This window comes from Ictidomys tridecemlineatus, chromosome 7 (genome assembly GCF_052094955.1).
Source record: "Ictidomys tridecemlineatus isolate mIctTri1 chromosome 7, mIctTri1.hap1, whole genome shotgun sequence".
Taxonomy (NCBI): Eukaryota; Metazoa; Chordata; class Mammalia; order Rodentia; family Sciuridae; genus Ictidomys; species Ictidomys tridecemlineatus.
This window is the reverse complement of record NC_135483.1, coordinates 72,682,966-72,710,457: the sequence shown is the minus strand read 5'-3', so window position 1 is coordinate 72,710,457 and position 27,492 is coordinate 72,682,966. Positions and strand designations below refer to the sequence as shown.

At 40.5% G+C, this 27,492-nt stretch overlaps 1 protein-coding gene across 2 annotated transcripts in view; it reads left to right on the top strand.

Annotated features, from left to right (window-relative positions):
- Positions 1 to 27,492, top strand: part of Xkr4 (XK related 4) — a 413,696-nt gene that overhangs the window by 375,373 nt on the left and 10,831 nt on the right. Inside the window, exon 3 of one of the 2 annotated variants that reach the window (XM_005322917.5) lies at positions 19,953 to 23,468. In XM_005322917.5, the coding sequence (XP_005322974.1) occupies positions 19,953 to 20,899 (947 nt within the window). In that variant the 3' untranslated portion in view covers positions 20,900 to 23,468. Of the gene's footprint in view, positions 1 to 19,952; positions 23,781 to 27,492 lie in introns of both variants that reach the window. The other variant, XM_040294052.2, reaches the window with a different exon arrangement.

The following is a 27,492-nucleotide window of genomic DNA, read 5'->3' as shown; positions in this document are numbered from 1 at the left end:
CTCGTGTATTCTACCAACCCAGGAGACACACCAGGAGAGGTTTGGATAGTGAGTGATGTAGAGAGAAACCTATGAGTCAGTTTGGAGTCTCTACCAACAAGAAATCAAACAGATGGGCTAGAAGGCCTCCCAGCAGAAATTATATACCAGCCTTAAATGTTACCATACAAAGCCCCAGTCAGAAATGTCAACTGTAGGTCAGGCATACATAAGGGACCCAGACTGCCATGCCCTGCTCCATCACGGCAGCTCTGTCTTTATGCATCCCTTACTTTCTCTCAGTATCTTATAAAAAAACCCGGTTGAAGCCCTGGGACGATTATCCCCCAACTTGCAAAAGAACACTAATTTTGTTGGAGAGCTAGCTCATCTTGTTAGCAGTGCAGAGCACATACCAGTCCATCATCTGTCCACGATTGACATCTCTTTTCACTGCAAATAGCTGATAGATGTTGCTCTTGTGCCTGTTTGATTCAGATACTAGATTCATCCTGCCTTCAATGTGTTTTATTCCTGAGAGGAAATGTCCACACTGACCTACTGAAGATAGGAGTTGGCTTTGTTTATCCTGATGAAGTTTATTATGCAAATCACAGGCTTCAAACCCAGCACTTATCCATGAAAGGTGCAGTAATAAGGGCAGTGCGGCCTGAATAGTCTATCAGTACAGACACCATCTCTTTCATGCAGTGATGAAAATCATCTCACCCATTGACTTCTTTTTCTCATTTTGGCTTCTTGGAAGCTCAAACATAAATTAAGTGCTCAATTAGAATAATATTAGCATAGGTTACGTTGTTACTTTTATCTTATTCTCTATTAAACATTTACTTAGATGTGTTTCTTTTACTATTATCTGCTTTACGTCTTTTTTTCACATATTTATTATTCAGAATAAACTCAATGCTATTTGCCTCAGAGTGATCACATCATTGTCCCCGGGTTCTGGGATACACATACACACACACACACACACACACACACACATACATATATATATTTCCAAATCATACAGAGTTTTGTTGTTTTATTTTTTTTACTAAATCCCAATTTTTGAAACATCTAATCCAAGAATTTTTGTTCAGATTTCAGGCTTCAATGTCTTTTAAAATGTCCCTTTCATATATATGGGAATATATTATTTTAAATATACATATTTAAAATAATTTATTATTATCCATTCAGAAGACTTGGAGAGAGCTTTGAATCTAGAGTTGATCATTTCCATGTAAAGTTCTCAGTCTTGGGAATCATTTCCATGCAAGGTCTCTGTCTTGGGAAATTACTGTTCTTTTACTGCTTACTAGCAAACAAAATCCTAATTGAAAAACCTTCACATTTGGTGCTGGCATGCATTTAATTTACTTCTGTCCTGTTATAAACCTGTCTTGCTCAGGGAACAAATGCACATTGGATTCTTGGTGATTTGTGTTTTATACAGTCACTCCCCAAGGGGTTAGTGCAGCCCCCAAGACACCAATAAACAGCCCCAGATCCAGGTCATTTGTGTGTTCATTATGGGCAAGAATGGCACCCAAGTAATACTTCAATTTAGGACATCTCCAAATTCTACTCAGTTCAATCCAGTGCAATTTATTAAGCAATTATCAAATGTGCTAGGCATTTTCTGATTCACGGGGAGTATAGCAATGAATAAAAGTCAATCCCTACCCTCATGAATTTCATACAAAAGAAAGGCTGATAGCCGGGAGAAGTGATGCACACTTGTAAACCCAGCCACTCAGGAGGTTGAAGCAGGAGGATGGCAAGTTCAAAGCCAGCCTCAGCAACGTAGTGAGACCCTGTCTCAAAATAAAAAAGAAAAAAGGTTGGGATGTGGCTCAGTGGTTAAGCACCCCAGGGTTCAATTCCAGGAAGGAAGGAAGGAAGGAAGGGAGGGAGGGAGGGAGGGAGGGAGGGAGGGAGGAAGGAAGGAAGGTAGGAAGATGGAGGGAGGGAGTGCAGGCTGATAAATAGTTTGAAAATTAAAATCCAGGTACACACCTGAAGTGGTAAGGGAACACAGAGGAGGGGCTTTTGGTCACCAACAGGAAGAGGACAGAATGGTTTCCCAGAGGAGATGGCTCATCAGACATCATCCAGTCGTCAGTCTGGGGCTCTTAATGGAGGATACATGACAGGGGTACATGATAAAGGTCCAGGCCCAGACACAGTACAGAGAACCATCAAGACAGGTGAAGAAGAAAGAGGGCCTCTCTGATCATTCCCAGAGCCCAGCTCACAGGCAGACCCAAGGCATGCACTCAGTGTTTGTTGATTGAGTGTGAAAGAATATGAAAAGAATCACCATAGCAGTGTGAAAAGCAAGTTGGTAATTGCTGTTTATTTCCCAGGGTCACTAATGGTGCACTGAGCTGAGCTGGAGATTCCCTAGGACAAGACATAGATGTATTAAACCAATTTTGAGGTGGTTCTAAACACCAACTTTAAAAAAAGTTTGGGGTGGAGATGAATCAACCACATTTCTATATTATTTATATTGTTTAGCATATTAACACACATGTCAAAATAATATATGTAACATACAGATTGAGACATTTTTATTTTGCTTCGTCATCTTCGTTTAGTCATGTAGCACAGTGTTGGGAGCATGGTCTCTCCTCTGCCAGTGTTAAAGATATTTTGCAGAATTCTGAACAAGTATGTGGGACTTTCAGTAGACACTGCACCTCCTGACAAAATGTTCTCCTTGGCTATTGTGATCTTTGTAGCCACCTCCCATGATGTTTAAAAAGACTGGTTTCTCAGAGGCAAAACTTAATTATGAACTCAGACATCCAGGAATAATTCCTAAATTATATATAGTTAAATTTCTTTACTTCCTTTTTCTTTTTTTTTTTCATTCATTTTTTTTTCTTTTACCAAGTCTGTCCACAAATCTCTATAATCATCCCAAATTTGCAGTGATTTAAGTCACAATGAATCTTCCCAAAGGAAAATTCATTGTACAAAAAAATACAGCAATATGTCAAAATAGATCAGCTAAATATGCCTCCCTCTCTTCTTAGAAGTATGTACGAGGAAGAATCTTGCGATAGTCGTAGACAGGAAATGTTTTGGCTTTCCACCGCCATACCAAAATATCTGAGTAATGAACTCATGAAGAAAAAAGGGTTATTTCACCTCACAGTTTTGGAAGTTCCAGTCCATGCTTGATTGTCCCCAATGATTTGCACCTATAGTGTTGCAGAGTAAAACCCCTCACCTCATGCCCAGAAAATGAAGAGGCAAAAGCTGGGGACTTACTAGCTCTTTTAGGGGCACAGCCCTAAAGACCTGAAGACCTTCCACTAGTCTCTACCTGGCAAAATTTCCATCACTTCCTAAAACCACCAACCTGGGGACAAAACCTTTAACACGTGGACCATTGGCACACATTCAAGATCCAGGCTATAGCAGTAAATATAAAACTAATTTACCTGAGCTGGAGAAAGGCTTATTAATTTCCAAAAACATAAAGTTATATTAGAAAAGCTCAGTTGAATTAGTCTTATTACGCCTGAATGTGAAAGCTGGTTATAACTCACAAGTTTTTCGAGGGCTACCAAAATGCCAGACATTTTTCCTTTCAGGAATCTTAGACCAGAAAGTTCCTTGACCGGTATGATCATCTATCTTTTGGCAAGGATAACCTCTCACACCGAGTTTTCTTAAAAAAAAAAAAAAAAAAAATTAATGTTCTTTAGTAACCCACACTGTGAAGTTCTTTCCTTTGGGTTTTATTTTTCAAACAATGGAGACAATACCTAATATCTATAAAGTTTTAAAAAAGCACTTCCACAGCATCCCTCTGCCCCACTCCTAGCACAGTTTCCCTGGGAGTTGAGTCTAATCTATTTACATCCAAGCACCCACATGCTGTGGCTGGTAGATTGGCCTCTTGGGACATCTGGCCCCCTATGATGGGGGAGAAAGATGTCCCAAGCCAAGTCCTCTGGGAAAGACAGATGCTGCTGGGGAGTGGGTGAGGAGCAGCCCTGAGAGGCTGGGCGGGATCAGGAGGTTGTGAGCTGGAGCCCTGGATGCACAGGAATCTGCAAGGTGGAGGGGAGGAAAGGAAGCCAGAGACCCAGAGACAGTGAGGAAGGTGCTCTCCAGGCCAGGTTGGAAGTGGAGACTCCGGAAGGGTTCAGTGTGTCATTTATCCTGTAGGGCAATAAACAGGGGTCCTTGAGGGCTTCCTGCAGGTGAAAGACTTGAGGAGTTTTTCTATTGTAGACAAATCCATATTAACCACAAAGCCAAAACGCAAGGGGGTGACCAGCCCTGAAGGTGCAGACCGAGAGGAAAGGCAAAAAATCTGTGCCTAACGGGGGTCCCAGATTGGGAGAGAGACAGGTGAAAATGGAGAGGAGCCCCCTCATCCAAAGACAGCAGGGTAGTGATGCAGCCTCACTGGCACCCCTTTCTGATCCTAAATCATGACCAGTGTCAGCTCTGATCATATTGCTGCTCTCAGAAAAAAAGAGCATCCAACCATAGGATGCTCTGATAGCCTTTCCTCTCCAGGAAGAAAAATCTTCTTTCTCAGGAGCACTGAAGCATAGCCCAAATCAGCATGCACAGGGGAAGGCCTGGTGAGCACGCCCGCTCCAAAGAGCTGGAGGAGAAAAGTGCGCAGGTGTGTAGGTCCCGCGCCACTAGGGAAAAAATGGGGGTGACTGAGAAAGCTGAGCCATTTTTGAACCCGTGGGGTCTTGGCAGAGTTGGCTTTCTCTGAGACAGTCCAACCGTTAAGAACAGACAATGCTACAAATCCGTGTCCTCGGGGTATTGCGTCATTTTTTTTTTTTTTTTTGTAAATCACCTGGAAAGGCATGTCTGGGCTTGAAAGCACAATTTATTGCTGCATTATTCAATGGTCCCAGCAGCAAGCCACGTTCTTTTTACTGACAGAGTAAAAAAAAAAAAAAATGAGGCAACTAAAGAGCAGAACACTGGAAAATAGGGCAGAAGCCAGGGTTCCAAACCCAACACCACCCCCACACACACAAAGGCCCCTTCCTGATCTTGAACTCTACAGACCAGGGAGACCATTGTACATTTGAGATCCTTCAGGAAACTTCATCTGGTAAAAGGCAAGGTATTTTTAAAGAAATTTTAGATTTCTGTCAGAAGTTGATGGAGGAACATAGCTAGAAAAAAAATAAGTGATCAAGAATAAAGGAAGTGCCCATTAGTATCCAGGGGTCTAAGAACAGTTGGGGGTGGCCATTGCTTCCCCTTGGCTGTCTTTCTCCAACTAGCCCCCTTTCCCTGCTTTCCTTCCTTCTCCAGATTCAGGAAGGACCCCAGATATAAGCCCTGTGTTATAAGCCCCACTGAGGTTGGGCAGAGACTCAAGACACCCTTCTTTCTTATATACAATTTAGAATAATTCTGAGGATAACTATTCCTATTACCTGGGCTTTCCCAAAACAGGGTTGCCAAAACTTGCACCTGTCTCATATTTCCCTACAAACCCAGGGACAATTTGTACCTCCCGTGTCCTTGTAATTTCTTGGCCTTTCTTGTGTAGGTCTTTCATGTCAATCAAATAAAATAGATACTCGGTGTAGAAAAGTAATGCCATGTATTTTTTTCTAATTTTAAATTATTTTTAATTGTGATCCTCTCAAAATATAATAATTACTTTTTTATCTCTGAGAAGGCAAAAAAAGGCATTTTTTTTTAACCCTGTCAATTGCACCTCTGATTTCATTCTTTCACTGTCATATTCTCCTGTTAGAGCCAAGTCCCTCCACATTGGAAACAGAGAAGTGAATCTGAGAGGAGGGCACAAATGTGGGCACAATGAAGAGCAAAGCTAGGATTTGGAATGACCTATTATATTGATAAAGGTTTCTGTTCACAAAGAGCATGAACAGAAGGGGGGTTATGTGTAAAGGGGGACTATATCCTGATAAATCCAATATAAATTGAAAATATCATAAGTGGAAAATGCATCTAATTCACCTAAACTACAGAACATCCTAGCCTAGCAACATAGATAACTGTAGTCATCCGTGGTTTCTCATTGTGGTCACATGGATGACTGGGAGCTATGTATGATTCCTTGTCACTACCCCATCAGGAGAGATTAGACTGCATTGCTAGCCCAGGAAAAGATGCAGAGATTCGACAGAGACTCTCACCTTCAAAATTCCAAGCAAGGTTTCTTGGTTTTGTTTATTTTGTTTCTTGGTGTGGTGCAGCAGCCCAGCTGGCTGGGCAAAATAGCCTGGGGGTGACGAACAACTTGTGTATATTGATACAGCAGGAGTGGTAACCGTTTATTGTAGGACAGGAGGGGTATATATACATTACACACAGCTTATCTTAATTAACATAAACTAGATACAGCAGTCAACCAATAAGGAATCTCCACATTTAATGGCTCCACTGGCGTTACTTCACAAACCACTCCCTCTGGCAAAATGCCAGGTGCCATCCTGACTTGTTTACAGACCCTAACATTTTCCCCTTTTGTTTAACTTAAATAACAACCATAGTGGTTTTTACACAAACGCCATAAATAATCTGCTACAAGCAGAAGGGGAGTATACAAAATGCCACAATACCAAGCCAATTGATGGTTTCATGCAAGAAGCCCTTGAAAAAATTATACTAGCAATGATACCATTAGCAAAGATACTGAGTTATAATTTGTTGTAGATTACAGTTTGTTGTTTCAGTCCAGGTAAAGCAGTGTCTCAATAGATTAACTCACAATCCAGGTAAGTTCTGCAGGCAGCTAGCTTAAATCACAGTCCAGGTAAGTTCTGCAGGCAGATAGCTTGATCCGAAGTCTCGTCTGGTTCTCAGCAACACTGGAAATTCTTCCACCCTCGTCCTCACCGGCCCTGGGATGAAGGCAGGAACTCCAGCAATGATGCTAAAGAAAATCCTGTAGTATTCCAGCAGGCGCTAAGAAAATAACCTTCTGAACAATTTAGTACATTATCTCAAGGTTTTTTACATTTGAAATAAGCCTTAATAGTGCTTATTATTCATCAGCTTCCAGGTGTGGGAGAACCATTGTAGCTTAGTTATTGGCATTGAAAATGACCAAACATCAGGGACACCGGTAGCTCTTCTGCCAGCTGTAGCGTCCTGGGCAGCCCCAGATGGCCCTGGGGAGTGTCTTGGACTCAAACTGCTTCCAGGCACAGGGAGCCAGAGCCCATGAGACTGTGCCTCCAGGGTCAGGTCTAGATTTGGGTCCTGTTCCCCAGGCAGGGGGCGGGGAAGAACCCACTGCCACCACTTGGAAAGTCCTTGCTGTGCCATGACCGGCTCACGCACGTGGCAGCCGCCACGCCAATTCACGCACCCTCCAGTAACGAAAAGTATTCAGTAATAGCCTTTTGCTGCAACTTTTTTCCTGATAATCCTTCCTCCTCTGAACTTTCTTCTTTCTGACTAGAGTTCCATCAACACATGCCCTAACTATTCTTGGTTCCACTGGGGTGCCTCCTTTTTTCAACATATTTTCATCACAAAGACAATACAACATTTCAAGACAAAACAAGACACAAACATACTGTATCAATCCTTTCCATTTTCTCAAAATGGCCATTTTTCCTCTCGCCCTATCTAGGAATGAGCAGATTTGCTCTCATCCTATCTAGGGACGGGCAGCTTTTTTGTGTGTGTGTGTCACTTACCCCCAAGTGTCCCGGGGCTCCCCGGACGGGCCACCAAATGCCGCCGTCTGGCTGGGCACAAATCACGAGCCACTGAAGCAGGAACAAACTTTATTTCTGAACTCCACCAGCACACTCCACACACGCTCCCCAGGAACTCTCCCCAACGCCACACGGCTCCTCCAGGAACCAGCCACGGGAAATATCTCCTCCCGAAATCCCTCCTCCTGCCCTTTCCCAACCAATGGGAACTCTCCGGGAATCCCCGGGAGAACTCCAAAGTAGCAGCCGAGGCGGATAGTAATACCTCACCTGTCAACCAATACTATTGGCAAAATGCCAGAGGCCCTTCCGACTCAGCTGTGGCTCTCAGCAGTGTGGGGAATGGAACCCAGAAGTAGTTAGCCACTGAACAACATTTCTAGCCTTTTTTTTTTTTTAATTTTGAGACATATTCTCAAAGAATTACGTAGGGCCTTATATTGCTGAGGCTGGCCTTGAACTTTGTGATTCCCCTGCCTTAGCCTCCTGAATCACTGGGACTGCAGGCATGCACCTCTATGCCCAGCTCTAAGCACAGTTTCTACTTTGTTTCTATCCCCCTAACTTTGAAAAATTATGTGGAGCCATCATAAGTCGGCACTATGTGTATTCTGACATACTGTAATGCTGATTCTCAGTAAAACCTGGGTAGAATCAAGTGACTCTCCAAGGGGCACACAGCTAGTGGGTCTGAGTTCTCAATCCTATGGAACTCTGCCATATTCATTTCCCCTACCCTCACTGTGGTCTCCTCAGAGGTACTGCAAAGCCCCCAGCCCCTGCCCATAGTGTTTCTCTCTCCGAGTTCACTCCGCAACCTTAGGGATCTCATGCATCTTGCCAGTGGCTACTGGATATATCGCTGCCCCCTGAATGAGCCCCAAATCTCAGGACCCGGGCTCTCCTGACCACAGCCTCCTGTCTTCTCTGGCTAGCTCTCCTCCACGCCTCCTCAAACACACCTACTCCAGCTTCAGTCACACCTGTAAACTTTGACTGTCTTTTTCTCTTCTTGAGCCTCCTTCTCCCCTTGGACTGAGCCTCAGCACACAGGTGGCTGTCTACATTCTACTCCTCCTGTTGTAAATAGCTTTGTTGCAAGTAGATGTCTGTCTCTTACACTGTCTCCAGTTTCTCTAGAGAACTATATTTGTGTCCTCAGTGCCTGAAACTTAGTAGATGTTCAATAAACATTGGTAAGAGGAAAGAATTGAGAGAGGGAAGAAGAGAATGCAGGGAGGATCCGAGTCCTAGCCTGCAGGGTGGTCAAAGTTGGAAGAGAATGAATGTATGCCACCATAGGAAGGTTCCCTCCATGATCCTTCCTATGGAAATTCTCCCATCACATACAGTCTTGCTTTCTAGGAAGAATTGCATTTAAGCAGACTCCTAACTCTCCTATGAGAAAAGAGCTTGGTTTTCAATGTCCATAAACACTAATATTTATGCCACCTTTGTCATCACTAATATCCCAAGCCAGCACTGCTGCTACCCCTGTGTGGCTGCTCCAAACTTGCCTCACCCTCCCTAGTTTTATGTTCCCTGGACCCAGGGTTAGTGTTGCATTTCCTATCTCCTGGGTCCCTTGCCAAGTCCTCTGAATATGAATAATTCTGAATATGGGTGACTAGACAGTCCTTCCAATAAGAATTAACATTGATTAGAACGGACAAGACTGTCACTCTTCCAGGAAGACACCACATTTCAGATTCCTCTAAATAGGCCAGTAACTGTCAGTACTGGTGATGCTTCTGGATGATTTGTGACATGTGAACCTACACATTCACATACATGGCAGACTACAAAGGCACCCTGGGAACATACGGAAGGGAGGAATAAAAGATTCTATCTCAGTTGCTTGGGTTGGCATGATGAGGGGCCAGGCTGGATGGAGGAGCTGGCCTTTTGCAAACAAAGAGCAGAATAAAGAAGGCAGAGGACCAGGTAGAACCCACAGGCCATCATCCTGTCCCTTGGCTCTGTAAATGTCGGCCTGCTTCTCTTAAAATAATCAAGAAAATTATAGAGGAGTGGTACTTGTGTTCCTTACTAGATGCCTTGAGATGTAAAAAGTTTACACCTTCAAGAGGTTCACTGAGGCCAAAACTCCATGCTGTGAATGGGATATACTGACACCAGGAGATGGTTTGGTTGGTTGGTTGGTTGGTTGGTTGGCTGGTCACAGTGCCTCTCAGTTTTGAGGCTGACAGATGCCACCTAAAACCATACTGTACAACCACCTTACAAATCTTCCTAGAGTTACCACATCTTGCAGTTGGCCTCAAATGTTTCAAAGCACGTAGGAAAAAACGTAAGAAATTTGAAGTCAGAAAAGTACAGGTACAAATCACAATCATCTATTTTCAGTTAAAAATGTTACCAAAGTTTACGGGGATATGTTAGATGGACTAAAAACTAAGGCCCATGGGTCAAATACAGCCCAATGTCTTTTGCTTTTTTTTTTTTTTTTTTTAATCTAAGTGTATCTATGTCTACTTTTTTTTTTTTCCCCACTACAATGACAAAGTCAAACAGAGATCCACATGGCCCACAAAGCCCAAAATATTTACCTGGCCCTAAACAGAAAAAGGGTGGGGTAAAATTATTTCACTTAAGACTCAGTTTTACCATCTATAAAAAGGGCAAAATACTTAACATTAAGTTAAGAAAGCGAAGCTGTAAAAATAAGTAAGATCATCAATGTGTAAAAATCAGCTCCGCAGCAACATTTCATACACGGTGGGGTCTTTAAATTATTGTTTTAATCTTCGTTACACATCCCTTTTTTCAGGTGAGAGAAGGACACAGGACACAGATGGTTTTCCTTTCTGCTCCATCTTTTTTTATTTTTTAAGAGAGAGAGAGAGAGAAAAGAGAAAGAGAGAGAATTTTTTAATATTTATTTCGGCAGACACAACATCTTTATTTTTATGTGGTACTGAGGATCTAACCCAGCACCCCATGCATGCCAGGCAAGCGCATTACCGCTTGAGCCACATCCCCAGCCCCTCTGCTCCATCTTGTTTTCCTCTTTGAATTTCATTCCACTTCACCCTCTTCCACCTACAGGAGAAAATTTGAAAGGAAAAATAATGTAGTGTGTTTTTTTTTAATGGAATGGAAACTTACTCTAAAAGAATAACTAATTTTATTGGACATCTCAGTTTACTTATTTTATGTCTCTCCACTAATAATTGATCTCACCATTTTATTTTTGATGTAAATTTAACCACATGCTATATAGAAACGTACAGAGAGTGGTGACTTCTGGCCCTCTGCTCACAAAAATTATTTTCTTAGAGAAAGTATTATTTAAAAGATTTTGAAATCCCACACAAAATGTTGGTTTTTTTATAAGATTGTAATAAAGAGCTCAAATTGAGAGGGGGGTAAAAAAACTGAGATGGAGCTACATGAGGGTATCTTTGAATATTTTTCCATCAGAAGGAAGTGACTTTTCACATGTAAAAAGACAGACACTTAGCTTCCCTCCACAAGTTTCTACAACTCCTGTCACATCAAAACACCAAAAATTTAACCTAGTGAAATTCCCTTATCACCTCCTTAGCAGGCTTACAATTTGCCTTGCAAAGAAGTCGAAATCTTCAAAATGGATTATGAAAAGAATGCACATCCCCAGTGAAGCTAAACATATTAAAGCATTTAAATGTTTTTAATCAGAACTATTACAAGGTTTAAAACAGAGATTAAATGACTTCAGTGTGAGAAGACTGAGAAAGTCTTGGACCTGCTGAACCATATTATGTTCTGAACCTTTGTCTCACCCAGCAAGGATCACAGCACGGAAGGCTTCATTTTTTTTTTTCTTTTTCAATTATTACCTTGTTTCAAATAAGTCAATATGATTCCAGGCATGCGGATCTACTGTTTCTCTATTTGTAATGAAAAGACAAACTCTCTTTCTGAATATTCATTGCGTGGCCTGCTTCTCTTCAATCAAATTGATAATATTCTTCCTCACAAGAAAATCCAGGAAGACAGGAAAGCTTTTTTTAATAGATCAGAAAACATGAAGAGAATAAAAGCATGACTTTCCTCCCAGGACTTTGTGTTTCTGATCCATTTGATGAAAAGAAACCCAAACCTTTGGCCCAGTACAAATGTAGTTGCTATGGGCCCAGAGAGATTCATGGTTTTGGAGCCTCAGAGGCCTTGGGAGGCATGGCTAGTTAAAGGATCTCCATTCATCATGGCATCATGGTGGTACCTACCCCATGAGTCTGCATTGAGGGAGAGTTTAGAACTCACTGCAGTTGTCTGGGTACCCTCCCCCAGGAGTTAGAATGACCATATGAATCTGTGTGGTTGTGACAGACTTTGGGAATCTGGGAATTTTGATGTTTATCTTCCCCATTAACAATAGTAGATTTTGTTCTCTGTTTCCTTATTTACGACAAAAACAAAAACACACTTGTCTCAAAAAGTTGTAATAAGCTTTAAACTGGGAAAAAGGATGTGGGTGCTGATCATATCACTGTACACAAAGCAAGGGCCCAACAAATCCTTATTCTTTCTTCATCCATCTGTGATCATGAGCCTCAGATGCACTAAGGAAACTCTAAAATGTCTTGACTCCAAAAAACCAATACTATATTTTTGTTTCTTAGTTAGTCAGCTTATTTGTTTAGGGATTGTGCCTTTAGAGAGAAAAATTACAGCGTGTGTGATGAGACTATATGTGTTTAAATGATCACCTCAACCTTTGTGAGATTATTTCACCTAAGACTCAGTTTTACCAAATTTAACATTTTACCAATTTTAACATTTCTTCCCAAAATGTTTAAATCAACAGAAAGGGTGAAAAAATAAGCTAAGGAGAAGGGACACAGATAGTAGAAATAGAGAGCAGTTAATTTGAGAAACTGATACTATTAATTCAAGAAATTGATACACAAACAGAGTGACAGGTGCGGGTGAGCCTGAGGAGCATGCCCTGCCCTTTCAGGGGGGACATGTCCATCCATACCCACACAGAGGTGTAGCTAGGGCAAGAACAAAAGCAAGATGTCATGACCACCTATGCCAGGGACTGAATCTAGGCTAGAGGCTGGGAAAAGCTTATGCCAAAAAAATAGGATGGGCAGAAATTACCCAAAGAGAGCAACTTTCCAACAGGGAGCCCGGCACTTCCTGGCTTGGAACCAGAACCTTGCTTTATGGGTGAACTTGGCATCAGAGAAAAGGAAAGATAACAGAGTGGCTGAAACTCAGAGACACAGCACAAGATAAGTAGGGCAGAGCAGAAGGACCCAGAGAGCTACCAGCTGGGTCTCTCCAAGATGTCCCCATAGAGCCCCAGCTATCAGCAAGTTGATGCTGCTCTGGGACTGGACAGTGACCCAGCCCTAAACTCAGCCATTTTATCTGTCAGAGAAGAGAAAGGAGCCATTGAGAACCCAATCAGAGCCCAGTAGCTGGTTCTGCGTGAAGGGTACACTTGTTGTATCATTCTCTCTGTTTTTATGTATGCTTGAACTTTTTCATAATCGGAAACTTTTAAGTCAAAGAAAAGAACCCTTTCTTACACTGCCAGGTGTTTCCCTTTGGCCTGTGGAAGGAGAAAGGTTATGCCCTCCCCTGGGAGAAGGAAAGAGACAGACAGGTTCATTCTCTTTGTAGAAAATCGAAGAATTAGAGCACTTGGTTCAATTCCCCGAACCTCTTACATCTAGGGAATTAGGCTATAAATCCTATGAAGCATTCTCTGGAGATTTCCAGGAATTGTAGTTTACACCCAGACCACAACACAGCAGGACTACAGATTTTATTTCACAGTGTTTTGGCATTTGCAGTTCAAACTGAAATTGCAAAGAAGCAGAAGAGGGGAAGAATGAAGAATTGTGCAGATCTTTTCAACCTCTTATTCTCTTTTTCTGGTTCTGGCTCTATACATAGAATATTCTTATTTCTTTTCCTTCCTCCCTTTCTTCCTTCCTTCTTTCATCTTTGAGTATTGCACAATACATTAAGGGGAAAAAAACCAAGACAGTGATTTATCCTTGCCTAAAGGCCCCATCTAGTGAGAAACACAATAATTAAACAATACAAGATCAAACATAATCAAAAACTGTGATAAGAATGATGAAGGAAAAGGATACCTGATTATGGAAACATAGCCACAGAAAAAAACAAATTTGCATTTGGAAGACAGAAATGGCCCTTTGCCAGTCTGGAAGTTTCAAAATTAAAGGGATATTTAGATTCTCATGTTTCCAAGGATCTTACACAAATTACACCCTTCACCAGGCCACACCTCAAAGCTTTACCATCGCATGCCACCACACTACAGACCAAATTTCAAATGTATAAATTTTGGGGTGTCTAAAAAGGGCAATTTTGATGTCAGCTACATCGAAACTCATTTTATTAAAATGACTATTTCTTTTTAAATTATTCAATTCCAAATGATGTTCAATGAGAGCAGGAAAAAAGAAAAACAAATAGTAGAAATGAAGCAAAAAGGAGGTGGTGGGTGGAGAGATGGAGATATAGAAGGAAGAGAAAACAGGAAGGGAGCGGGGGAATGAAGACAGACATCCTAAAAAGAAAGTATATCCGTATCCATAAGAAGCAAAAGAAAAGAAGTATAAAACTTGGCTGTTCATGATATTGATCACCATCAGTTCCCTTTGAAATGTTAACTAGTTAACTAGCTAGTGTTAGAGCCATAACCCTTATTGTTAAAAAATACACACACACACACACACACACACACACACACACATATATATACATATATAATCAGTTAAAAATGTGTATATATATATATATTTTTTTTCAAAATGGACCAGACTCTTAGATATCTTCTGAGAAACTGGCCTCTGGCTTATTAAGCAGTGTCTTCAATAATTCAAAGGCACAGATCACACAGGCTAGAAGTAGCCTCCTCCCGCTCTAGAGGTTTAAAAATCCAAACTCTCGGATTAAAATATTTCCAAGGGTAAAATATATCCTTTACCAATGCCTACCCGAAGAAAAGGAACATCTGTCTTTATAATCAGTCCAAAATGATGTCATAAACTGTCATCCCAACATGCGGCCACTGAACTGTTGTTTTCCAAAGTCAGATTGATCTTCGGGGCTGCAGTGCAGTCAGAGAGCAAAGACACCTGGATTAGACGGACACAATCCAGTGACAGAGGCAAAGTTAGAAAATGGCATTCATCTGAACTGGTGGATTTGGGTGGCTTTGCAATGGTGTTTCAATCAAGCTGCACATAAAACCTTGTTCTTAGAACTGTGGCAGCCTACCTGGAAATTCATGTTCCCTCTAGTTCTGAGAAGGCATTTACACTAACAACAGGGAGGATAAAGGAAAGAATTGTGCTCTTTTCCAGAGAAAGCAAAAATTGTCACCTCCAGTCAGATTGTTTCTAAGTAACTTTCCAAGTAAGCAGTCAGACACACAGGAGGGGAGCTGGAAAAAAAAAAAATGGTAGCCTTGGGGTGGGTCTTAACTGCCTGCTGAGCTGGAGGGTCAAGGAATGGGAGGGAGTGGGATGACTCAGAGACCCTGAAAGCAAGTGGATCCAGAGCTGCATCCCGAACAATGCCAAGAATTCAACAACTAACTGATAAAAAAAGGGGAGACAAGAAACAAAGAACTGGAGGGAAAACAGATCTAAAATAAAGGAGAAGAGAAAAAAAATCAAGTAAATGGTTTTCTTGGGACAAGGGTTACTTGTCAGATGTTTGTAGGGAAGGATCTCATGGAGACCCGGGGATGGCATTGAACATCTGCTGTCAAGGAAGCAAGAGGTTTAATTTCAGGGTAGATTAAAGACAATTTTCATCTGAAACAAGAGGAAGTCAGGAAGGAGAAATGATAGAACACTTAATCTCTCAAAGGCAAGATTCAATTTTTTTTTTTTTTTGGTAAAATGAAATCATTGCACTAGGTAAGCTCAGAGGTCTTACCATCTATTTTAACATTTTAAGAAATAATAGAATCCCTTTGAGTCCCCTCCAGCTGTTTTCACAGTTTGATCTTAAAACTTCGCTGTTCATTATTTTGAAAGACAATACCAAGAGACACATTATTTATGTCCTGGGACCACTGAGGGAACCTTTATATTTTAGTATTTTAATGACGTGAGCAAAAATATAGTGTTCAATGTCACTTACATATTCCTGCCTGGGATGCATACCTTGAATGTAAACAAAAGCAGACAAACCCAAAATGAAGAAGATTATCTTTTTTTTTTAAGGTACTATACTCTTCAAAAATTTCAATGTCATGCCAGTCTGAGGAACTTAGCAAGACACTGTCTCAGAATAAAATATAAAAAGGATTGTGGAGTTAGCTCCGTGGAAGAGTGCCCTTGGGTTCAATCTGTGGTACTGGAAGAAAATATTCAATGTCAGAAAATGCAAAGAAAGTCTAAGCCTATGAAAACATTCCAGATTAAAGAAAACTAAATCAGTATGGAAACTAAATCAGTATGGCAGCTAAATACACTACCTTATCTCAGACTTAATCCTGTACCAAAAAGAAAAAGATTTGGAATGGATATTGTTAAGGTCAACTGATGAAACTGAAATATTGAAGGTGGATTAGAAAGAAATATTAAATTGGCTGAAGTTGATAACTTTACTGTGGTTTTATATGCTTTTTCATAGTAAATAAGCACTGATGTGCCTTAGGGTAAACAGTCATATATCTTAGTATCAAATGAGAGAGAGAAGAGCATAATAATACAACAAATGAAGCCAAATAATAATCTAGGCAAAATTTATATAGGTATTCAATGTACTATTTTTAGTTTGAAATTTTTCTATATGTTTGAAATTATTTTAAAATAAAATCTTAAAATATTAAGCTTTAACATTGTTAGCTAAAGAAGCGTTCTATACCCCCATACATCAGATGATCCAGAGAACTCCACTCCAATCACAAGGCAGTGCCTTGCAGAGAAAATCTATCTCCACACTGGAAATAACCACTCTGGTATTACTTGTGTAAAGAGCAAATGATTGAAGCATTCTAAGGCAGGACTGTAATTGTAATTTACCTATTGTAATTTGTAATTGATGAAACCGGAATACTGGAGGTGGCTTAGAAAAAAAGTGGATTGGAAAAGAAGGAATGCTGAAGGACTTAATTCTAAAATGGACCCATATTTCTATTCAGATGTGTATTTGTCTTATAAAAAAAAGAATTGCTAAAAAGAAAGAAGAGAAAATTATAATGAAATGAAGAAGAGAAATGCTAATCATTGCTGAAAAACAGAACTCATTAAAAGGGGTGAACAGAACAGAATGGACATGGAATTCCTCTTTAGTATATAGACTCTTTTCATTGAAAGCAAAGCTGATAGAAAATGTTCCCTTTTCTACTGACAGTGTATCATCTTCAGTTCCCAGAGAGTCAATCACAGACTGGATTATTCTTTTAAGACAATGAAGCAAAAGGGATAAAGGTTACAGGAAAATTTGAGTGAGGCTAATTTTTCTATTAGATCTAGACAGGTGGAGTACCTGAAAAGCTTGAAAACAATAGTGTTTCAGACTGATTTAATTGGTTGATTGATGGATTGGCTTCTTTTTTTTTTTTTTTAATTTTTCAGAACTGGAGATAGGACCTGGGGCTTCATGCATGCTATGCAAATGCTCTGCCACTGAGCTATATCTTCAGTCCCATATTTCAGATTTTTAAGTTTAAAGGGGGGGTGTTGAAATACTTGCATTTACATGAGATATCTTGGAGAGGGGGTCCAAGTCAAACACAAAATTCATTCATGTTTCATATACACCTTATACAAATAGCCTGAAGGCAATTTTGTACGTTATCTTTATTGCACCTGCATTTTAACTGTGACCCATTATATGAGGTCAGGTGTTAATTTTCCTCTGTAGTGTCACGTGGGCCCAAAAAAATGTTTTGGATTTTGGAGCTTTTAGGATTTTTAATTTGGGGACTAGGGATGCTCAAACTGGTGGTGGTAGTGGTGGTGATTTGTTTTATAACTGTTTTGGAAAACAGCCTTTTGTAACATCTTCCAATAAGAGTGCTTGCTCTTCAGTTTGCAAAGTCTGACCAACAAGGCAGTCACCTTCCTGAAGGTGGCACTAAGCGCCAGCACTTCCTGCTGAAGGTGCATCAGTGAGAACACAAAGAGTGTCCCTGCACAGCTAAGATGTCCAGGTTAAAAGCAAACTGAGTACAAGTCTATTCAAGAGGCTACAAATTTTCAAGGGACACAGATAAGAGGTGAGGTATGAGCAGTTTCTATGCCATACAAAGGCGTTGAAATTAAAATGGCACAACCTTTTATTCTTTGATCTGAACCGATCATAAATATCATTCACATAGTCATTATTCTGTCACCTTTCTTCTCCATCCTTTCTCTTTCTTAATCCAGTTTTAAATTCTTCCACTCCTCTCTTTTCACTTTAGAATTTACTGTAAATTGATATGGCTGTTTTCTATTGCACAGAAACTGAATTATCATAAACTCCTTTGTCCACTGGTCTGTAACTAACCTACAAATATTGCCATAGATAGCTTCCTGTGATTTACAGGAATAAAAGATTTTTGTGCTGCCCTGAAAAAAAAAATCAAAAATCAAAAACCTGGAGATCCTGACATCCTCATTTAAACATTCTAGTAGATTTATTGTGAGGAAGTATGAGAAGTGGATTTTGGAAAACATTTTCTTCATCAATAATTGGGGTTTTTTTGCAGTTTGTGTTAATCAAGGAGACTGGGTAAGGTGTGATTATTGGATTTGAATTTTTATCCATTAATATGGCCTCTTTCCACAAGAATCGTATTTTTAAAATTTATTTTTCAAGGATACTAGACAATAGCTCTTTTTCTATAAACATTGTTTCAAAAAAGAAAAGTACTGATCCCATCATAAACTCCTGGAAATCCACACACCTTCTATTATTTCTAAAGAGGGAAATAAAACTAGTATTCAGCCTGAGTATGATTAATAATAGATCTGATGAGGAGAAAGTCAGTTTAATTTAATAATACCTGAAACCGTTCTTAACCTTGGCAAGTCTCAGCACATCTTCTTGAGTAAAATAATTGCAAACTCCAGTGACAAAGTGGAATTCTCCAAAAGAGAGATCTCCTGGGAAGCTGGTATGTTTTTAGGTAAGATCTGTCCATATCTGGATCATAGACAGAAATTTGAGACCCCGTTAAATGGAATAAAAGTATAAGAAGGCAATAAAAATTAATTCCAAAGTTTGAAGATCTACTAACCAAATGGGCCTGATAAAATAAGAGGAATGGCTAAAAAAAATGAATTTCAATACAATCATTAATTTATGAAAGACTAAGAAATGAAAGACAGTGAATGAATACTTCTTTTCAGGGAAAGGTAGTCGGCACAGATAGAAGCTGCAGGAACCCTGAGTATCCTCAGCCATGAGGATGAGCTGCACACTGGGCAGCACAAGAAACACTGTCAAGCTCACTATGTGAACTTCTTTCCTTATTCTAAAGAAAGAATAAACTCTCTTTTGGAATGAAATTCATTCATTTTTGCTTGGAAGCAGAAAGGTAAACCATGTAGCCCCTCAAGCTTCAGTGTGATGCTATCTATATACCTTTCAACCATGGAATCTCCATAGTGGTAGGGAGCCCCGGGGATTGCCTGCCTTATAAATGAGGATCCTGTTGGGCGCAGTGTCTGTAATTCCAGCAGCTCTGAAGGCTGAGGCAGGAGGATTGTGAGTTCAAAGCCAGCCTCAGCAGAACTTATAAAAAGGAGTAGTGCTAAGCAACTCAGTGAGACCCTGTCTCTAAATAAAATACAACATAGGCTGGGGATGTGGGTCAGTGGATAAGTGACCCTGAGTTCAATCCCTAGTACACTCCCACCCCGCCAAAAAAAAAAAAAAAATGAGGATTCTCATTTCAAAGGTTGTCCAGGGTCATGTGGTAACACCTGGTCAAGTTGAACAGCAACCCCATTCCATCAGCCCCCAGCCCAAGTCTATTGACACCAAATACACAGAAAGTTAAACTACCCATTCTCTGCATCCCGGACCTGACACTGGTTTGGAGTAGCATTCCTGTGAGTGTGGAGCCTTCTCCAGATGGTTGATGCCTTAGAGAGGATAGTTAAGGATCCCCACCTGAGTGAGAAGTCCACTAAAAATCCAAAGAAAATAAGAGCCTTTGCGGAGGTGGAAGCCTGTCCCGAGCCACCAGCCCCGTGTGACTTGACTTCCAGGGCATCCCTGAATCTCTCTTTTGACAGAATGTCTTCCTGTTTGCCTTGGCAGGTTTCACGGCAGCCGCCTCCCTGGTGTCCTTGGCTTGGGCTCTGGCCTCCTACCAGAAGGCCCTGCGGGACTCTCGAGACGACAAGAAGCCCATCAGCTACATGGCGGTCATCATCCAGTTCTGCTGGCACTTCTTCACCATCGCGGCCCGGGTCATCACCTTCGCCCTCTTCGCCTCCGTGTTCCAGCTGTACTTTGGGATCTTCATCGTCCTTCACTGGTGCATCATGACCTTCTGGATCGTCCACTGTGAGACAGAATTCTGCATCACCAAATGGGAGGAGATTGTGTTCGACATGGTGGTGGGGATCATCTACATCTTCAGCTGGTTCAACGTCAAGGAAGGCAGGACACGCTGCCGGCTGTTCATTTACTATTTTGTGATCCTTTTGGAGAACACGGCCCTGAGCGCCCTCTGGTACCTGTACAAGGCCCCGCAGATCGCCGACGCCTTCGCCATCCCCGCGCTGTGCGTGGTCTTCAGCAGCTTCCTGACGGGCGTGGTCTTCATGCTCATGTACTATGCCTTCTTTCACCCCAACGGGCCCCGCTTCGGGCAGTCACCAAGTTGTGCTTGTGAGGACCCCGTGGCCGCCTTCTCTCTGCCTCCCGAAGTGGCCACCAGCACCCTCCGGTCCATCTCCAACAACCGCAGCGTGGCCAGCGACCGCGACCAGAAATTCGCCGAGCGGGATGGCTGTGTACCTGTCTTTCAGGTGAGGCCCACGGCCCCTTCCACCCCATCGTCTCGCCCACCACGGATCGAAGAGTCCGTCATAAAAATTGACCTGTTCAGAAACAGGTACCCAGCCTGGGAGAGACACGTGTTGGACCGAAGCCTCCGGAAGGCCATTTTAGCCTTTGAATGTTCCCCGTCTCCTCCGAGGCTGCAGTACAAAGACGATGCCCTTATTCAGGAGCGGTTGGAATACGAGACCACTTTATAAAAACGAGAGAACTTGCAGGAGCCACAACATCCAGATGAAGGGGTGACAGCAGGGCTGTGGCGATCGTGACACTTCATCTTACAGTAGGGGCAACAAGCTGCAGTGTTCTCAGTCTGCCCCCGGTCCTCCTGTTAGGGTTTGATCCTCCATCAGCTAACTGCCTGCTGTTGGTCTTCTTTCCAACCAGCAGCAACCAGAGTCTCTTACTCCACCTGAAGGAGAGCAACACCAGCTCAGTATGGCTGTGGCTACCAAATTCCTCCTGCACTGGTCTTGGAGCACCATCCACCAGAAGGGACTATTATTATGGAAGAGTTTGCCTCCAATCAATAGGGTGTTTTAATGGAGTTAACTGATTTTTGCATAAAAATATATTCAGTCATACACACTAACACACACACACACACACACACACACACACACACCAGTCCTCTGTCAAAATAGCTTAGGTGATTTTCTTGATGCAAAGCTCTGATTCCTGAAGAAATATAAAAACCAAGAGAGAGAATATATCCCTCAAGACTTCAGAAAAAAAAAAGTAGTACTGCTTAGAAAAGAATTCATAAACCATTTTCTCATTTGAAAACCAATATCATGTGTGGAAAAAAAAAAAGCCTACTCAATAGACAGCAAACTCAAGTGTGTTTACATATGTATCAGCATTGATGGAATGGTTCATTTTATACACATTTCAGGATTTGTTTTTTTTTTTTAATTTTAAATTTTCAGTTGAGAACATCTTTATGACAGGAATCCTATGCAGCACATGTATGGCTTTCGACAAGACCAAGGAGCTCAATAACTTCGTGATGTAAATGAAATGATAATCATCTTTCAGTATTCAATTGCAAAAGTTTAAAACATACACCAATAGGAAGTGGGGGGAAAAGAGACAGAATAAAGAGTCTGATTCCCAGGCGTGTGCAGCTCACATTGGAATGTAAGCGCAGAGCCTCCAGAGAGGAGTGGGCTGCAAGTGCATCTGTTTCCGGATACAGAATGAGTGGCTCGCTGTATGCATGTGGGCAGGTGTGATTCCAGAAGACACCACACCTCATCTTTATAGTGCCAAACTCCGTCCAACCACAGGACTGACACGGAAGCCCCAGTGACTGAGAATAAGTGATGTGAGCCCCCTGAAAGCAGATAAGCAAATGAACAAGTTCTCCACTGTGTACAGACTTACCCACCTCCCATCCAAGCTCAAAGTGATATCTCTTTTAGAGGCTTTGGGACAATGTTAGTAAGTATGAGCATACCAATGGGGTGAATATGCTATAAGGAAACCCTTCTGAACTGATTGAGGGCTTATCACTCTATCCAGCTAAGATTTGTATTTGAATCATCTGTAAAGTCGCACTCTTACAACAAGCTTCTGGGTTTTAAATACCTCCGTACAGCAAGTAAACGTTCCCTGCTTTCTGTTCTCCGTGTCCTTGGTCATGGTGCTTTTCGTTGCATTAAAAGTGCCGGTCAAACTTTGATAGTATTTTTTTATAGTTGGTGCAGAGTGGAATAACTCATGGATTATTTCAATATTTTTGTAATAAAATAAATATAGGGTATACATATAGGCATCATCACTTTTTTTATAGACCTGGAATTATTTAAAATACTTTAAGCATCATAATCACTTGGGATGTCAGAAACTGGTCCACAAATTCATCAGCCTGCCTCGGCAGATTTGAAAACACTTGTCTCTTGCAAGATCTGCAAGTTGGTGCCCCCAGGAACCTGGCCAGGGGTGCTATAAGAATATCAGGTGAAGAGAGAAACAGCCTAACTAGAAAGGGCTTGTCAAGACTGGCCAATGTTTCCCAGGAAATCAAAGATGTAAATGATTATTTTCATCCATTCATTAGAATAAACCTGACCACAGTGGAAGATGTCTTAAACTTCTTTCCCTGGTTTTATATTAACCCAACTGATAGATTAAAGCTTATTCGAGTCACTAAAAAAGAAGGTAAAAAGTCAGATTAATGTAATTATTTACTTATTTGGACGGTCCTATTCCCTTAAAGTGGTCAAGTTCTAGAGCCACTGCCTGTAGTAAGTATGTCATCCACAAACTGCTGTCCCCATGAGGACATCCACAGGAAGTGACAGAGGGCTCAACCTAGGACTTCTTTTGGTACAAAGCCCCAAATCAATTTTTTTAAAGATAAGACAATTTTTACCAGTAGACATATTTCCTAGTACTCCCTGGCTTGATCCTCCAAGCAAGATTTCCACTAAACACAATCAAAGCTCATCATTTTTTCGGGATGTGGAAAGATCACCTCGTCACTGGTAAAGCTCCAGGAGGACCCTCTTCTTGTCAGCACATGGTGAAAATATTCCACCCCCATTGTAGAAGGGGGGAAAAAAAAGATCATTTTTGGCAAATCCTTCACCTTTGTGCAGAATCATGAGTTATTAGCTTCTTTAGTTCCAAGACAACTTTTAACTGATGATCTGTGGAAACGGAATTTCTCAGTTGAACTATACCTTGATTCCACGAGTTATAACAGATGACAGTATAATAGTGTCAAGCAAACAAACACGACAGCCCCTTCACTCTTCCTATCATGTAAGTTCTAAGTTATTTCTCAACTTGATCCCTCACTTTCCATGTTAAGATTTGAAACAAGGACTACGTAAATAAGAGATAATGTACTGTCCTTTATCTTGGAGGTGAGATTGGCAGTCAGGAGGGTGTGAGAAGTTTGAATTTTTAAATGATTTCCCCAATACTGTAAACGTTGTTATTGGACATTCTTGAAGATTGTGATGTTTTAGTTAACAATGAATTCTTGCTAAGGAAATGATATATCCTTCATGTTATAAATTACAACTTTTCAGAAGATTAAAAGAACAGCAACAACAAAAAACTACTCCAGAGGTAAATCATGATTTAATCTTGCTTCTGTGATTCAGAAAGCACACCACTGCCATAAGACAACTTTTATTAGTTTCTAGAGGCATAGATAACGGAGTTTTTAAAGTATTGGGATTTAAAGAGATGTCATCAAGGTGCAAGGGAGCAAAGTTTGATTTTTGTGTTTAAATTTTAATTATTTTTCAGTCTGATATTAAACCCTTGCTGGAGAGTAACTGAAGAATAATCCAAGAGGGATGAGCTATGGTTAGCATATAAATGGAAATAATGGGATTCTTTATTGTCTAGTCTGATTTCTGGACCTAAGTCCACTTCGAATCCGTTGAGAGGATGTTTCTCTTATTATTCACCTTTTTTGCATAGGATCATGACATTTTCTAAAGGAAAAATACTATAACTTTGTCTTTTACTTTCAAATTAACATTTTTAAATGAAACTCTCTATATTCTATCCATGCCAAGACTTTTAAGTTTTTGCATGAAAGAAAAATAAATTTTTTTCCATGCAAGTCAAATGTGATTCTCCAAAATGACTATGTCCTTTAAATCCTCTTCACACTTCTACATTTTTCTACTTAACTGTGTGTTATCTAGTTTCACAGTATAACTTTATAGACACTCAGTTTCTGTTCATTTATGATGAATACAACAAATGAAATAAATTCTCTTATTGAGTCAAGATCATGTGATTCAAGTGTTAGCAAAAATAAAATACAAAGATAATCTGAAAATAAAAGTAATATGAAGAATTTATGGTTAATTCCTTCATGCCCTATCTATTTTGCTCTAGAAATAAATGAAGCGAGAGCGCTGACCAATTAAAAGTGAATGAGAATAATTGAAATCTCATTGACTTTTTATTTTATTTTATTGATTTTTTTATTTTAAGAAATAAAGCATATTCTGCCCTTTAGTGCACATAAAATGGTATGCTACTGACATATGAACTTTTAGACAAGCTTTTTCCTGCTGCCTTTTCAAAATCAACCATGCCTGTAAGACAGTAATGTACTTGTGAACTTTGGTTGGAATACCTACTCAGAGTTCAGCACTTCTTAGCCTAAATGAACTTTCTCACTCCTTAAAGATCCCATCTTTGAAGCAGCAGAATAGAATAGTTTTGGGTTTTCAAAGTTTCTTTCCCTGAAAATATTGAATCGAGCAGAGGAAATCTCTGATGTCCTTACCAGGATTGTGTAAGGTTATGCATTCACTTTCAAACGTACCAAAAGTCATTGAGTGGAGACACGTTCTGACATAATGTTTAGACAAGAACCACAGAGACTTTTTTTCCCTAATGAACCATTTTCTAGACTAAATATATGCTCCCTTGCATTCTCAACACATCTTTGCCATTAGCCATTATAGTTACTATATAAAGCTTGGATGAGATGCCTGCATTTTTGTTTCTAAGGGAAAATTTCTTAAAGCCTTTGTAAAAATAGCTCAGGCTGTCTTTCAGAATATAGCTCAGAGGATAGTGAAGCACAGGGTGACAGCACAGCAAAACTGAGGTCGTCATTTGTATAACTTCAGTGATGGATGCAAATCAATTCACATTCTTTTATCTTAGCAATGTCACTTTTGAAAATAATCAAAATCCTGCCAACTTGTGACTCATAACATTCCTTCTGCCTGGTGCTTGATCATTTCCAAATGGCCAAGGATGGGTCATTTTACTCTAGTTCCAATTTCAGAGTCAACCTGCCTTAGACCAGGCTGTGAAATGATCTGAACATTTGGATGACATCTCTTCTTCTCACTTGGGCACCTGTATGGCAGCATTAGGTCACTTCAGAGGTCTCTGTTGACATATGTTTTGTCCAACTGCTGTCCTGAAAAATGGGCACATGGAAAGACTCTCCATGTGTGTCCAAGACTGACAGTCTCAACAGGACCATTACTCATGCCAAAGTAAAACTGTGGACTGTGGGTGGAATTGTATAAAAACATAACGAGGCATTTAATTTTGCTAATTGTAGCAATTAGCCTAGCTGGCAAGCATCCTGCCCCCACCACAGAAAGCCAAGAGGAAGTAGTGACAAATAGACATGTGTCCACAGAAACATGGGGTTCAGAAACTCTCCCCAGAGTGGCTGAGGTGTCCTACGGTCTCCCCATCCATCTGAAGCTCTTTCTCTAGATTCCACATGGAAAAAACTAACCAGTCTTTTTTTATTTGTATGCAGTGATCTAGCCCAGAAATGCAAAACTCAGCAAACCTGGTGGCCTAGGTTCCACTAAATAAAGGATGCCATAATATCCCTGGCATGTTAAAATGTTTCCATGTTATACTGACATAAACTAAGTCAGAGACAAAATAACTCAATTGAATTTGTGCTCTTATTATTTTGTTTCATGGTAGATTTTCTGGCAGTTCCGATTTCCATACTAATGGTTGTTATAGTTAAAATTTGGAATCTCCCCCCAAAACTCACATGTTAGGCAATGCAATAATGTTTAGAGATGAAAAAATTTGGATTATAGGAGCTCTGATCTCTTTAAAGAATTAATCCATTTGATAGATTAACAATTTGAATGAACTACTGGGTTGTAACCGTAGGCACATGGGGAAATAGGTCACTGGGGGTGTGGCCTTGGAGACTATATCTATCCAGGCCCCTGACTCACAGCTTCTGTGATCTGAGCTGCTTTCCTCCACCAGGCCCTCCTTCCATGATGTTCTACATCACCTTAGGCCCAAAGGAATGGAGCTGTCTGTCAGGGACTGAATTATCTAACATTGTGAGCCAAAATTAAGTTACTTTTATCAGGTCTCTCTCTCTCTCTCTCTCTCTCTCTCTCTCTCTCTCTCTCTCTCTCTCTCTCTCTCTCTCACACACACACACACACACACACACACACGAATAATATAATCATTTCCCATTACTATGATTGAAAGTTTATTATGTGCCCAGCACTGTGCTAAAGAACCTTATCAAAGCCATCTGGAGTTAAATATTTCCAGATGATGAAACTTCAGTTCAGAGATGTAAGCAACTTACCAAAAGCTCTAGAGTTAGGCTATAGTAGAGCTGAGAGTGGAGCCTAATGTTTAACAACTGAGAGTCCTTCTAAAAGACCAACGAGTCTTCCAAAATCTACTGCTGGTATGCCAAGCCTTCCAAGTGAAGAGAATCATGTTCTGATGATCAAATTTTTCCTAGAAATTTTTATTTTAAAGTCAAAGATGTCTTTCAAAATGAAAAGTTTAAAAAAAAGCTAACGATGAGAAATGGGAGTCTTATCATTTATAACTGAATCTTTCTTTAATTCGTAGTAGGCAAATCAATGCTGTTCTTCCACTCCCAGATAATGGTGCCCTCATCATAGTGCTACTCTGCATTAAGTTAAATGATAAATATAATTTAACTTAATACTTCTTCTCTTGTATGATACTGTTATCCAGTTAGGCAGAAGGAAAATAACTAAACTCCACTGTTTACTTTGATATGCTAAAGAGAGAGAAAGAGAGGGAAGGGAGAGGAAAGAAAAGAGGAAGGAAGGATAGGAGATAGAGCTTAAAAAGTCTCTGAAGTGGCATCATTTTTATATTATAAGGTAATTCTGTTCCTGCAATCCTTTTCCCCTAAATTTCATTTGCTATCTTGAAGGTCACACAATTTTATATTTATGATGATTATAAAACCACTAGCTGAAACCATCATATAATTCTAGGAACATTATCTTAGATTAAAGGGTTAGATGAAAAAATA